Source organism: Corylus avellana, chromosome 2 (assembly GCF_965113065.1).
Source record: "Corylus avellana chromosome 2, dhCorAvel1.hap1.2, whole genome shotgun sequence".
NCBI lineage: Eukaryota > Viridiplantae > Streptophyta > Magnoliopsida > Fagales > Betulaceae > Corylus > Corylus avellana.
Genome location: NC_142491.1, coordinates 31,892,062 through 31,907,234, shown reverse-complemented (window position 1 = coordinate 31,907,234; position 15,173 = coordinate 31,892,062). Strand labels below are relative to the sequence as shown.

At 36.7% G+C, this 15,173-nt stretch overlaps 1 protein-coding gene across 1 annotated transcript; it reads left to right on the top strand.

Annotated features, from left to right (window-relative positions):
- The first annotated feature begins 312 nt into the window (after window positions 1-312).
- Window positions 313-14,028, top strand: LOC132167197 (uncharacterized). The gene is made up of 7 exons (XM_059578105.2): window positions 313-850; window positions 3,357-3,456; window positions 8,175-8,240; window positions 9,847-9,958; window positions 11,933-12,015; window positions 12,871-12,932; window positions 13,293-14,028. Exons 1-7 carry the CDS (start codon window positions 660-662, stop codon window positions 13,405-13,407), a joined length of 729 nt encoding a protein of 242 aa, XP_059434088.2. The 5' UTR covers window positions 313-659; the 3' UTR covers window positions 13,408-14,028.
- The last annotated feature ends 1,145 nt before the right edge of the window (window positions 14,029-15,173 follow it).

The following is a 15,173-nucleotide window of genomic DNA, read 5'->3' as shown; positions in this document are numbered from 1 at the left end:
TATGGATTATTTAATATTTCTTTCCAACAGAATTTGATTTATATGTTTGGTGGAATATTCCATCTCTATCTGATTGATGCAATGCAAATAGTATTTTATCAAAGGATAAAAATGTCATTTCAATTGCGCCGAGTACTAAGATTTCCTTATTCGGTGAGGTAACAAGTTGCAGAGAGAGAGAGAGAGAGAGAGAGAGAGAATAGAAAAGGAAATAATTTCTAAAAGGCCAAAAAAAAAAAAAAAAAGAAAAAGAAAAAGAATTTGATAAGAATATTAATTCAAGTACAATACGATACATCTTCAAACTTCAAAACCCTCCCTCTGATTTCCGTACAAATCCTTCTCTCTCTCTCTCTCTCTCTCTCTCCCTCCACAGTTATCAATAATTCGTTTCTGGTGGAGCTCCCTTCAGTCTCATATTTCTTTATGTATATTTTTCCACTGTATCTATTTGTATATAATCTCTTTGTCTGACTTTGACGAAATCTTTGATTTCTCTATCTGGGTTCTTGGTATTTCGTGGCGGGAGAATCGAATTGGCGGGAACCAACGGTCATTTCTGAGGTTCTGGGAGCTGGGTTTTGCTGGGATTTGGGTTGGGAATTGAATTTGTGGGGTTCTACTTTTGGGATTTTAGTTTATAGTTCGATTGGATATTGATGGCTAACCCGTCCGGGAACCATCAAGAGGCGTCGTCATCTTCGTTCAACGGTCACGTGGCCGCAGGAGGGAACCCGAGTAACGGGAATTCAGGGGCGCCGCCGGAGAACCACGCCATGAAGCACAACCCAGGTATCTCCTTGGACTGGACCGCGGAGGAGCAGGCCATACTCGACGACGGGCTCTTAAAGTGAGTATAGATTAGCAATTTGGGTTCTTGTTGGATTATTTGAAGTTTTCTTGTAGGTTTACTGCAATTGGAGTTTGGGAATTGTGATTAGATTTTGGCTTGTTAGTGGTAATTTGAGTTTTTCTTAGGTTATTTGAGGTTCTTGTAGCTGTTTTTCAATAGGGTTTCGGGATTTGTGACTGGATTATGCTCTATGAGTGCTAATTTGGCCTCCTGTTGGGTTATTTGAGGGATTAATCGTCACTTGGTGTGTTTTAAGTGGCTAACATGGAAACAACTTAAAACATGCCACATCAATCGGTGCAAAATTGGTGTGGAGAGTAGTATTACTCTACTTGAGGTTCTTTTTGGTTTGGTTCAGTCGGGTTTTGAGAATTTTGATTGGATTTTGGGTTGTGATTGGTATTGGATTTTTGTTGGGTTATTTGAGGTTCTTGTATGTTGAATTCTACTATTTTTTCTTGAGAACGATGATGGATTTTGGATTGTTTCTTAGGTTTTTGAAAATTTTGCTCCTGTAATAGTTATTAACCAGGAGCATATTTAGTCTATGGAGTTCAAAAGTCAATTTTGATTTGAGTTTTTAAATAAAATTTGGTTTTTTTGGTTGAACTTTCCATTTTACTATTTAGTCCTTAATTATTATTATTATTTTTTAAAATTGCTTAATTAGTCAAACTTGAAAAAGCGCCGGAACCAGAAGTAAAAAATTTGATAGATAGGGATCCCAGAAAAAACTTCTTTCGAGCAATGGGCCAGACCCGGTCATTTCTCAAGAACAATAGCTAAAGCGCCTTTAGATTCCATCTTGGGTTATTGGTTAGTTGAAAGTTATTAATTGTAATTTGTTTAACCTGATGAACCATTTGTGAGTTCTTTTAAAGGCTTGCTTTGGTTGCTAAGAAACTGTAGGACTTTTTTATTTTTTCTTTTAGCAGAGAACTGAAAGTTTAGATTAGAAAAATTACTATATGGACGGTAGAATTTCCAGTTTAATACCTAATGCCAAGAAAAATAAAATATTTCAGGGTTCTTAAAATTTCTATTAAATGATGAGTTCTTGTTAGATATTTCATGAAATGGGATTTCTTTTTCTCAAAGTATATCCATGCTGGTTTTTGCTACTTGTCAGTGGTTTTGTGCTCTCTATAGTCAAACTTTACTAATTCTGCAATCTTTCATTTCCCTTTTTTAATTTTTATTTTATTTATTTTTTATTATTATCTTGTTTCAGATTATTAGAGTGGTGTTTGAATTTCAAAGTTGTGAATTGTCTGTCACCTGGGGTTATTTTATGACACTTTCGTTCTTGGTATAAATGTGAAGATTCTAAAGTCTGTCTAAGTTTGATGTATGCCTTGTAGTTTGAATGATGTATTAGAGGGGAATGCAGATTAAATTTGGGGTGCATGGTCGAAGCCTTTGATGGTATGCTGTTTTGATATATATGGCTGGGAAAAGGTTATGCTGAAATGATTCATAGTTCAATGGTTGAAAGTTAAATGTTATTATCTCCATGCATGAGAGAGATGACGTTGACTTCCTCTTGTTGCATAAAATGCCATACCTTATCTCTTATTTGGTCATCTATTCTTATATGTTACTTATTATGTTACTTATTATTTGCTGCTCTTATATTCATCAATATTTAGTAGTTTGCTAAAAACAAAGGAACAAGAGAAAAAAAGAAAAAAAGAAAATTCTATTATCGACATACATGCATGTGGAAGAGTATTGGGAGCTGGAAATATCTCTAGCACTTGGTTCTCAACATATTTGGGGTTTTATGGGCGATGCCTAGCAACATCGTAGAGCTGCTTTATTGTTGGAAGATTCAGGGGCAGGGACATCCCAAATAGGCAATCTGAAAAGTTATTCCTGCTTCCTTAATGAGAAGCATTTGGAGAGAAAGGAATCGTTGCCTCGTTAAGGATTACGAATCCAACGTGCTTTCTCTAAAATCCTCTTTTCTGAGATCTCTTTTGGATTGGGCTTCTGTATATGTTCCGAAATTTTCTTCATCGGATCTGGTAGAAGGCTCTTTCAATAAAATTATTATTCATAAAGAAAATGCATGCATGTGGAAAAATGAAAATCGGACGACAAACTGTTATCTAATGGATAGAAACTACATTCATCATTCCTCCTCTCCTATCCTCTTTCTAGGATGCATTTAGCTTTCACTCCTATCTCTTCTAAAGTCCCCAACATAGTGCTAATATCTCTGTCAACACCAATATCTAGTATCTTGCCTATGATTGCAACCATAAAAAAGTTAATTTTGAAAGTAATTTTTTTGAGCCATTTAACTTGATTGAAGTTGCAGTATTCATAGTCTCTTATATATATATATATATATATATATATATATATATATATATATAAATGCTTTGGTGTTATTCTCAATCAGGCACTAAATTTTGGTCTTTAATATATTTTCCAGGTTAATTTGTTCATGCATGATTTTGTTCATCCAAATCTTATGTTTTTGGTATTTACCTTGCAGCTTTAAATCAGAATCAAACATAATTCGGTATGCAAAAATAGCCATGCTACTCCAAAATAAGACAGTCCGGGATGTGGCATTGCGTTGCAGATGGATGACTGTAAGCTCTACTACGATTCTTCTTGCTCACTTCTTTTTATCAATAATCTCAAATTAGTGTACTGAAAATAAATGTGCTACAGTATAGTACCTAGAACAGGGCCTCAACCCGTAATGCTATTAGAATTGCTGAAAAAAGTACAGATGCTTTAGTTAAATAACCAGTTTATAACCTGCAAGAGTAGTCATGTTGGCTGCAATGGCTTATGCATGCATAGGGGATTGGTTGACTAATATTGGTTGGGGACACCCCGCTGTAAATATTTAAAGACCAAAAAAAAAAACTAATGGATAGGCATATGGCTTTTAACCGATTGTTCTTTGAAATGTGCTAGGTTCAGTGGATCTTTTAATTATTGCTAGGTGATTCCATCTAGTTCATTCAACATATTCTAATTGTGTGCACACATGCTATCTTATAGCGTGTGAGCCATCTTTGGTGAGTGATCAACCCTGAGTTTGGGCCTTGCATCAATTGAAATGCTCAAATGAATTAAGGAGCTGTTTGGTAGTTTTGTTAGGGTTTCTATTATATAGAAGGTCATATCTCTACCAGCATTCTGAAATATTTCCATGAGCCAGCTGGTGGGAGCAAGAAGTTTCTTGGATCCCATGGCTAGGGCTTTCTGTGGCAGATTTTAGTTGAGGGTGGCTGGAGCAACAACTTAATGTAAAGAGAATGAAGAAAGAGTGTCCAAAGGGGCTGGTTCTCAAAAATACCTATTCCTTTGTCATTGGTAAGGAATCCTAAAAAAGATTGATTGAGATTCTCTCCTGAATGAGTTAAAAGTTCCTTCGAACCATGCCATTCTTGATATATAGCACAACACTCTGATAAAAACATGAGACAAGAGAGACCTAGTGTCAAAATTTGGAGGTTGAAGCTTTGGCTTGTGATTTTGTCACTTCTCTCTCTCTCTCTCTCACTCTCTCTCTCTGTGTCTTCTTCTTTCTTCTTCTTCTTCTTAGCTCCTTTAACGTTCCATGCTTTTTGACCATTCATTTGACCTGCAAACAGACCTTTATTACCTCTCTTGACCTCTAAAACCCAACACCAACAAGTCTGAACCTTGCGTAAGCAAACGGTAAACGCTATCAACCTGGCAACCTAAAACCACAAGCCCATTAATTTCACTGCTTTCATGTTACTGTTTTCAGCCTTTGACAGTTTTCATTGTCAAATCCCTAATCCATCTCCTCTTCTTCAGAACTTTTAGACCCTAAACCCCCATGGTTCTCCTTTAGCCACCAATTTGCCCATTAAACCAGCCTCAACTGTCAGCTGGCTGCTAATAGATTATTTTTACCTTAGATATTAATTTCCAACAGCCTTATGCCCATCATACCTTCAATTGATCAATTCCAATCAATTTATATGAGCCTAATATCCTCTCTCCACTGTGTGTGATGTGGTGTCTTTGGCAAGAGCGGAATGCTCGTGGTTTTGACGATTGTGAGAATGGCTTGCTCGATTTGAAGAAGTTGGTGCTACTAACTCTGTATTCATGGAGAGTGGCATGGCATACTTTGCATGTTTCTACTTTTTTTGAGTCTCTTAGATTTATGTTCTTCTTTCTCTATGGATTATGGGTTCTCTTGTATACTTTCTATGTATATGGGTTGTGCCCTTCTACGTGTTGTTTGAATATACATTATTTATCAAAAACAAAATATCCTCTCTCCATTGTTAAAGCTCTAAAATCACAACTTCTACTACCGGATTCCACCAAATAATCTACTTTAGGCTATATCCTAAGGCGGTCCTACATTAGTTTAGCATGCAAGTGTTTTGTGAGATGACAGGGAAAATAATATTCTCACTCTAAAATAAGATTAGTGAGGATACTCTTGATGGGGGTAACCCTGCCACCTTTGGACAAATACATCCTTTTCGAACTCGTTGACCAATATTTCAGCTTCCCAATATCGTCGTCCTATATATGCTTAGCCTTGTATGAGTCCCCCAACAGTAAACCGAGTTATTTGACCGGCAGAGTGGAAACCCCAAACCCTAGAGTTCAAGCCAACCTTCCCACCAGTGTAACATTGCCCACTTGAACCAATTTTGATTTGGCCAAATTTACCGTTAAGTCTGACGCTGCTTAAAAGCACAGGAATAAGCTCTGCAAATGACACAAATGAGTAGGACTAGCATCGCAAAAGATTTCATCAGCAAACAGAAGATGAGAGAAAGCAACATTGCCCACTAACAAACCATCCAACAGCCCCCTACTAAGCGTAGCAGATAACATTCTTCCCAGATCCTCTATCAGAAAAACGAGCAGCAGTAGAGAGCCTACCGCCAATCAATAACGAGTGTAAGGAGTTATTTCTTCTATTTGGGTTGGCAATAGTGTGAAAAAATTTAGTGCATTTATTCACCTCCTCCATAAGAGTAGACTTTCTAGCACGCGGACAACTTTTGCCTTCTTTGTTTTCTCCTCCGCGCCTAAGGCCCTGCCTTCTTCAATAGCATCAAAAACCCGTAATTCACCTAGAAGGTTCCTCTTTTTCCTTTCTACATTTCCAAACACCTCATTCCATTTTTTCAATTCAAATTTCAAAGCCTTGAGCTTGCGAGCTAAGACAAAACTAGGCGTACCTTGGAAAATATAAGAATCCCACCCCTATTTTACCAAGCCCACAAAACCTTCCACCTTTAGCCACATGTTTTCAAATTTGAAGGACCTACTCCCTCGTCGAACATCGCCATAGTCAAGAATGATAGGAAAGTGATATGAGCAAAGGCGTGGGAGCCTCCTGGGAAACACCCAGAAACAAGGCTTCCCATTCGGGAGGAGACAAGAAATCTATCAATCCTGAACCACATGAGGGGATCATGTGAAATCGACCATGCGAAGACTCCACCAACAAGAGGAAGGTCCATCAGATAACTCATCATGGTAGAACATAAACAAGCCGCACTCGAGCTTTCACTAGGGAAGTGATTGACATTAAAATCACCCCCAATACGCTAAGGCAGATTCCGCCAACTGAGCAAGCCGGCCAATTCATCCCATAAGAGCCTTCTATCCATGTCAAAATTAGGGCCATAAACACCTGCAAAGGCCCAAGTGGAATGAGTAGCAGTGTTTTTGAAGGAAACAGCCTGGGACTAGTCCCCCCACGCTCAGCTACCTTCTCCACCACTCTTATTCCACATGATCAAGATACCCCTTGAAGCCCCACTGGAATCCAAACAGCAAGAGTCCACATGACTACAACCCCATAAATTGCGCACAATTTTGTGCAACATAGCATCAAGCTTAGTTTCTTGAAAGCGAACAATGTCCACCTTCCAATCTTTGAGCAAATTCCTAACCCTAAGATATTTTTTCCCCTCGTTCAACCTTCTCACGTTCCAGGCTAGAATCCTTGTCTTCATAAAAACACTGGAAGAACCCTTACCTTGCTTTACCACGACTAGAGCACTCACCTCTATCATCATAATTAACTGAGCACTTCAAATTCTTGAACTCCCTTCTAGCTTTCGTACCATGTTTAGAAAGGGCAGCCATTGCCTCAATTCGGCATTCCTCTTCCAGAAAGGTCAAAAGGACCAAAAGCTTATGCGTAGGACCCTCACATAATATTCGCACAATGGGATAAATCGCCTTCGCACGCTACACCCAATTGGAGGGACCCGAATCACCCATTGAGAAGAAAGTAGATTGCCTTCTCCATCCCTATCTAACTCGTCCACAAGGCACAAAGCACCAGCACTATCTTCCTCTTCCATAGGTTGGAACACCCCCTAGAGACAAAACCAATTATGAGAGCAGCTCGGGAGCCACGTTACTGGGAGCAAAAGCAACACCACCTCAAAATCTTGCGAACCCAACTTCTTTCCATTGTTAGGCACTACAGAGGTCGAAGTGGGCTCCCCAACTTCAAACACCTTGGATGGATCAGTCCCAATGACATGAGAAACACCCAAGAAGGAGCCCACGGCCGGAGAAGACTGGGCTATAGGACCATTGATGACAACAAATCTTGGTGAAGGAGACCCATAATGTCAGACGTCAACACTGGCAATTGTTGGGACGAGGACAACCTCCGGTGTGCTCTGGGCTACGCGATGATCACTTAGCAGGAGCAAGACGGCGTCATCTGTCCTCACCGGAGAAAACTAGAATGCCGGACGTCAAGACTTATGGTTGCCAGGATGAAGACGACCTCCTACGATGGTTGAGCCATGGGCTTCACAAACAGCTGGAACTGAAAAGTACCACCGGTGCCCTTTGCCTTGCCAAAGAAGACCCATCAAGCCTAGCATCACCAGACACAATCATCAGGACCAGAACCACCTCCAGCAAAGTTTCTGGCAAAGCAGAACACGAAATGGGTGAGCTAGGCACAATAACCCATGGGAGTTTGATAGGTTGGAAAGGAAGATTTGGTTATCACGAGAGTGATGTGATTTGGGGTGCAGTCTCACTCTGTGTTATGTGGACATTTTGGCGGGAGAGGTATAACAACACAGTTTATGGCGTAGAGCTTAATAGGAACTTGCTTAAATTCATCTCTATGATTTTAATGGCTGGATGTGTGTTATAGTTGGCATTCACTGTGATTTGTTCTTTGGGTTTCTTGGATTTTATTGATTTTAGAATTTACGTTGTAACCTTCTGAGAGGACACCTCTTTGCTTGTTCTTTTTTGTTTGATATTATGAAGTTGAATTTTATAATGTTCTGATTGATTCTTTTTATTTTCTCAGAAAAAAGAAAATAGCAAGAGAAGGAAGGAAGAACACAATTTAACAAGGAAAAACAGAGATAAAAAGGTATGTTTTGCAGGTTTTTTTTTTTTTTTTTTTGGTGTGTGTGTGCTTTCAGACAATATTTTCTCAATTAATTTGGTGAATATTCTAATTTGTTTGTACATGTGGAGAGTTGAATACGTGTTTGATTCATGCTGATTGATTCCCTTAACTAATGTCCTTTATATAGATCAAATTTTCTGCACATCATGCATTGAAAATTAGCTAATCTCTCTATCTCCGTCTCTGTCCCTCTCTCTCACCTCAAGGGAGAAGTATGACCGAATTTTGTGGGCTGAGAAAAGCTGGCAATTATGTTAGAATTTTTTTTATGATACTAATTTATTGAAAGAAAAAGGCAAAACCCTCGTACACAAAGAGTATATATGAGAACAATTATGTTAGAATTTTCAAGCCATTTCCTTGTACATCGGATAGGTTATTCAGTTATATGCATGGTTCTTGCATTGAATTGAGATATTGAGCCCCTTGGTTTGCTTGAGAATTTCACCATTAGTAACATTTGTAGCAGTTCTTTTGATTTGTTATGGTACTTTTGATTTGTTACGTTCTAGGACTTTTATCAATGAGCCTTAGATCATATCCTAACATACAAGTGCATGCACAACATAATACAATAATAACTCTGTTATGAGAGAATGTTGGAATACCATAATCTTTGCTGTTTGTGTTGTCGAATGAATTCTCATTTATTGTTACGTGACATTAGTATGTCAGATCCAGTTTTGTTTGGTGGACTACCTTATCTTAGGGGATATGAGATCATTATTTGATCTTGAGATATTGGGAGCTTACACTATTAGATAGCAGCAGATTTAGCCCAGTTGAATGATGAACAGATATTAAAAAAATTAATACACTTGAGCACTGGCTAATGCAACAGTATGAGACAGAATGGTTACTCCATGAATTTTACCACCTCTGAACAACTCGAATATTATATTGGAATATCTTTACATGTTTAGATAAATAGTTGTGATTATGCTTAACTGTTCATGGAATTTGCATGAAAACTCGCCAAAACTCGGCTACCATTTGTTAATACACTTGAGCACCGGCTAATGCAACAGTGTGAGACAGAATGGTTACTCCATGAATTTCACCACCTTTGAACATCTCTGAATATTATATTGGAATATCTTTACATGCTTAGATAAGTAGTTGTGATTATGCTTAACCGTTAATTGAATTTGCATGAAAACTTGCCAAAACTCGGCTACCATTTGTGAAAGGCCTTCACAGTGTATTTTAGGATAATTAGTAGGTAGTTAATCTTTCATGGCATTTGTGCAATTATTTTTAAGTGTTCCTGTTAATTTTTGGTTAGAACAATGTATTCTTGACAACATGCCACCATGATAATTGTTTTTTCACTAGCCTAAGGATTATATGTTTTTTTCCTTGCCACCCAATGAAGCGAGGCTTAAGAGTCTGAATTCCTGGTCTTATTTAAAGCATGCCTTTTTCTCTTTCTTCCATTATCCTGTGAAAATAGGGTTGTGTGTATATGTATATCATGGTGCAATATTTTGGCTTTTCATTTCTGTTGAGTACATGTTTCTTCAGTGATCAGATGCTCTGAAGTTATGTTTTTGGTTTTGTTTCTTAGGAAAGAGTCAATGATGCTTCAGCTAAGCCATCTCCCTTTCCGGCACGGCCTGTTCCCCCATTTCCTCCACCTATTATCCCTATGGATAATGATGATGGCATCTCATTCAAAGGTCAGTTACATAGTATGTTGCTGATTTTTGTATAGTTCTCAATGTAGCCGCATGGCATCATTTGCTTGTTTCATGGATGCTTTTCTTCCCGAATCTCATTTCTTTAGTTTTTCTATACTTAAGCTAAATGTCATTGTAACCATTGGCTTCCCTATTCTGTCATGATCTAGTGTGATCCGACCTCTAAATCATAAGTTTTGGGGAAAACTTCACTTACCCCTTTGAATTATCACCCTTTTTGCAATACCCCCTTAAAGTTCAAAATCTCTCAATTTAGTGTATCGAACTTTTAATTTTTTCCAATGTTTCCCCTCCGTTAGGATTTTTTGTTAAATCCCAACAAAATTCCCAAACTACCCACTTTCTTTTAGAAAAAATATTTAAATTTTTTTGCAAAGATTGAGGCAAGAGTATTTTTGCAAATACCGTTAAATTTGAACTAGTGCCTTAATCTCTGCAATTTTATTTTTATTTTTATTTTCCTAAAACAAATGGGGGTATTTAGGGAAAAGTTAATGGAAAAGTGAACGAAGGGGTGGGATTGCAAACAATTGAAAAATTGATACACTAAATTGAGAGAAATTGAACTTTAAGAGGGACAATGCAAAAGTTATGATAATTTAGGGGGTTAACTGAAGTTTCTCCTAAGTTTTTTTTATTGAACATATGACTGCATCATTTGATTCGCTGGCATTTGTATCCTATGCTCAATACCAGACCTGAATGCATGTCTTTTCTTGCATGTGCTACTAAACTGGGAATCTATTTTGTGTAGGCTTGTGTTGAAAACTACACAAAGGACCCCTAAACTTCCATGCATTTTGAGAAGACCTTCCCAAATTTCAAAAACTCTCCATTTTAACCCTCAAATCTCCGTTAAATTTTGACGTTAAACCCTAAAGAAAATCACTAAAAAGACCAAATTACCCTTTAAGGTGACCCTTCAAGGTGGCCACTACCGAGCTGTGGGCGTGGGTCCGCTGACCCACGTGCTGGGTTACGGCTAGACCCACATGGGTTTGCTAACCCACCACGGGTCTGAGACCCTTTGTCACAAGGTGAACTAGCGTGGGTAATTTTTTTTTTAATAACTTTATTTTATTTGAAATTTAAAATTAGGGGTAAATTTGAAATTTTATAAAAATGTCAGCGGTATAAAGGTCATTTTATCACTTTTAACCCCCATAAACTGACGGATGGGGTACATTGCATCAAATTGAAAGTTCAGGAAGTTTTGTAAATTTGGAGGGTTTTCTCAAACCGCGTGATAGTTCAGGAGTCTTAAGTGAAGTTTTCTCAAATTATAATAATTTTAACTTTCTAAGTTATGCTATTGGATTGACTCTTTTCTTTATCATGTGGCCATTGGTGTTGTCTTGTATTTAGGACTTTGTGAATAAATCTAGACACAAGGACAGTTATATATATATATATTTTAAATGAATAATGAATACAACGACACAGTTATAATCATAGATCTTTGTGAATATATTATGTAAAGAATATAAATATATGAATCTTTATTAGCATGGATTGTAAAAACATTTATGAAAATGGTAATTATGTTTTTGTTTCTTCCTAAAATGCATGACACTCTTCGAACTCTGCACATCTTTTCTTTCTCCCAGTGAGTTTGAAGCTTTTTTTTTCCTCCTGTTTTGTATCCAAGCAAGTATTCAAACATAAATTGACTTGAGTGTTGAGTCCATAAGCGTTTGACACACCAAATGTTCAATGGGAGAATGTAATACAAATAATAGGTTGTAGTATGTTCTAAAGAACCTAATACTTTTTTATTTACTTACCGACAAAAAAATGATTCTAAGCAGAGATTTCTCTTTCAACAAACAAAGCACACACATATATATATATATATATATGTAGCCTCCTTTTCGGCAAGCATAGTTTGAAGCAGAGTTTGTTTTATTTGCTACAACAGAGCCTTATTGAAAACTCAAATTCTGCTGTTTGCAGCTATTGGTGGTGCTACAGGAGAGCTTCTTGAGCAAAATGCAAAGGCCTTAAATCAGATTTCTGCAAACATTTCATCTTTACAGGTGAAGAACTTACACCATGTGATTATTGATTTTATATAATCCTAGCTATTACATAAGTTTCCAACACATCTCTAAAGTCAAAACTAATGCCACAAATTTGTCATTATTCATTGATGATGAAAATTAGCAGCCCTCTCTTGAGGACCGTTATGTACCTTTACCTGTTGTGTGCTGCTGTTGAAGGATATCTTCAGTTTCTATGCTTGAATGGATCTTAAACAATCTAGCCGCAATTTTCTCCTTCCTATTCTCTCACATAACTTTTTTTGTTTATTATCATTATCTTTTTTGGCCAACATCATTTATAGCATCAGAATTTGAAATTTTTGCCCATTGGATGGCCCAAATCCCAACCCTGCCCAACCTTATTAATTATGATAAAAGAGAACATATTTTACTTTGTTTTAGGTGACTAATAGGTAAACTGTTGGTCAGCTTACTGTAATCGAGGTTGTGTTGTAGTCATAAAGAGTTTATTTTCTGAAAAGGAATGGCTAATATTAATGGGCTTGTTCATTTTTAACTGCTAGCAACAATGTAGTTAATAAGTTTCATTTTATAATTTTATCTAGTATTGCTTATAACTTGGTGTAATATCCTCTTTTCTTTGCATGTCAAATCTATTGAACCTTTTTATATTTTATGAATCATAAATACTGCAAAATTACTACTGCACAAAAATTAAAGTCTCACTGCTGACCTTTATCATTATCATTATGTATAATTCAAGCAGTTGGACTTAAAAATTCTGAAAGGAGTGTTTTTTTGTGTGTGTGTGTGTGTGTTTTATTGCTTATGGATGCATTCATAGTGATTACCTAACTGAATTGGGCTTATTTTATTTTTTGTGTTCAGATACCAGAGAACATCAATCTCTTCTGTCAAACTCGCGATAACATCCACAAAATCATGAATGAGTATGTTGCAAGCCATGCTTAATGTTTTCCACAAATGTTCTAATATTCTCTTCACTTCTTACACTGGTGCCCGCAATGGGTTGATATGGATGTGAATATTAGTATTTTTCTTCTTGTACATGTGAATATATTTTGCTTAAATGTTCAGGCAGTGGATATTTTATGGCCATCACCAAGGTTTCAATTCTACCGGCCTTCTCTCCAATCTTGTAACTGTTAGATGTACCTTTGTTTTTGCAGTTGGCAGAATCAATAATACTAGAGCATTTGCCTCATGTTGTATGAAACAGGGATCATTGTATATTTTTTTTCTCCCCTTTTTGGATCTCAAGCAAATGCTTTGATCTTATTAATATGCAGGTTGAGCTTGAATGACACGCCAGAAGTAATGAAGCAAATGCCACCACTTCCAGTGAAGATGAATGAAGAGCTAGCTAACTCCATCCTTGGGCGCACAAACCTTCAAATGCAATAATCCATTATCCTGCCTTATATCCTTATTTAGGCTTTGCATCTGTTCCCAAGGCATGTTATGGCCTCTCAGTCCAATGATGGTCCTGCATCAACTGGGATTTTTTCCAATGAAATCCTGACATCCAAACAAGGAAATAATTCTCTACCAAGTTGACCATGGTGCCAATTCAAAGATGTCCTGACCCAATTGTTTCTATGTGCAGAAAGTCAGCTTTTCTTTGGTTTTTTCTTTGTTAATTTTTCTTGTTTGGTTCTACAAATTATTTTGCACAGTATACTGTTACTTAGATGTGGTTCAGAAATTGGGGAATAAGGATTGTTTTGTTATCTTTCTTAAAAATTAGGGAATTAATTAATAGTAAATTTTAGTGTCATTTGGGTTGATTTTTTTTTTTTTTTTTTTTTTTTTTTTTTTTTCTGTTGTAGTTTGGTGCTTTTATTTTATTCTCCAATAATTTCCTACAGCTTATCACCTCTGAACTTGAGTAGGTTGGGTTGCAATTTAGACTCAGAATTGAACCAACTGACCTCGGTTTAAATTGTAATTTACATATTAATATACAATTATACGGTGTATGTATCTCTAGATACTATATATAATTGGAACATCTAATTTGTTAAACTATATTTTTTATATATATGCTAAAAATTCCTCTAGTGTAAATGAGTCCCAGCTTGAAAAGTTGAGAAAGAGATGCCAGAATTTCTGAAGGTGGAAATCTCACGTTGGCAGGAAGATCACGATCCTAGTATTTCTAGTGAAATTGAGAGATTATTTTATGGTGTGACAATTATTTTGATGTGCAAAATTTTTTGTTGATACAAAAATAATATTAATCTGAAAATTAATAATGGAATAAATAGAATGCAAGAGATTAAATTAAAGCAAAGAGAGATCTCATGATGCGATTGGATCTTTTGAATTATAACGTCTATTTTTTTTTTGAAGGATACACTTCTAATAACAAAGGCTAATAAAACAGTTTTTATTTACTTGGTCAAAGGATCTACCAAGTTACTTTTTGACCATACAAAGTTCATGGACATTATATCATTCTCAATAAGCTGCCTTACAAAATTGTGCCTTAATTGGATATGTTGATTTTTTTCATTATAGGTTTTACTCTTGGCTCGAGCCATGACGGTTTGGCAATCACAATGAATACATAGGTAGTACTGGGTTAGCCTATAAAGGTAAATTAATCAAACAGCGTCTTAACCACTTAGCTTCACTTACAACATTTTCCAATGCAACTAACACAACTTTCATAATGAATCTTGCTATGCAAGTCTATTGAGGACTTCTAAGAGACAGTCCCTCTAGCTAGAGTGTAACCTTTAATTAATCTAAACCATAAATCTAGTTAGTATCATTATATCCTTTTGATACAGTAGGATGGATGACCACAATATGACCAACCAAGATTAATTGGTCATTTAAGTATCTCAATAATCTAAAGATAGCACCCACAATAGGAAGTTTTGAGAGACGATGGTGAGTGAACTCAAAAATCAAAGGATGGTGAACAGTGACGGAGGAAGGGGGTGACTGGTATAGGCCATGGCCACCCCCCAACTCATAATGAAAAAATAATAATTGATAAGGTAATTTTTTTTTTTTTTTTTGGCATATCAGCCCCTAGCAACACAATTTATTAACCTTTGGCTCCGGCTCATACTAAACTATGCCTCCATTCCTAACGGTGAAGCTTGATCAGAATGTGAAGCATTGAAGCCTCATATAACTCTTGCGAGTAGGTTTCTGGT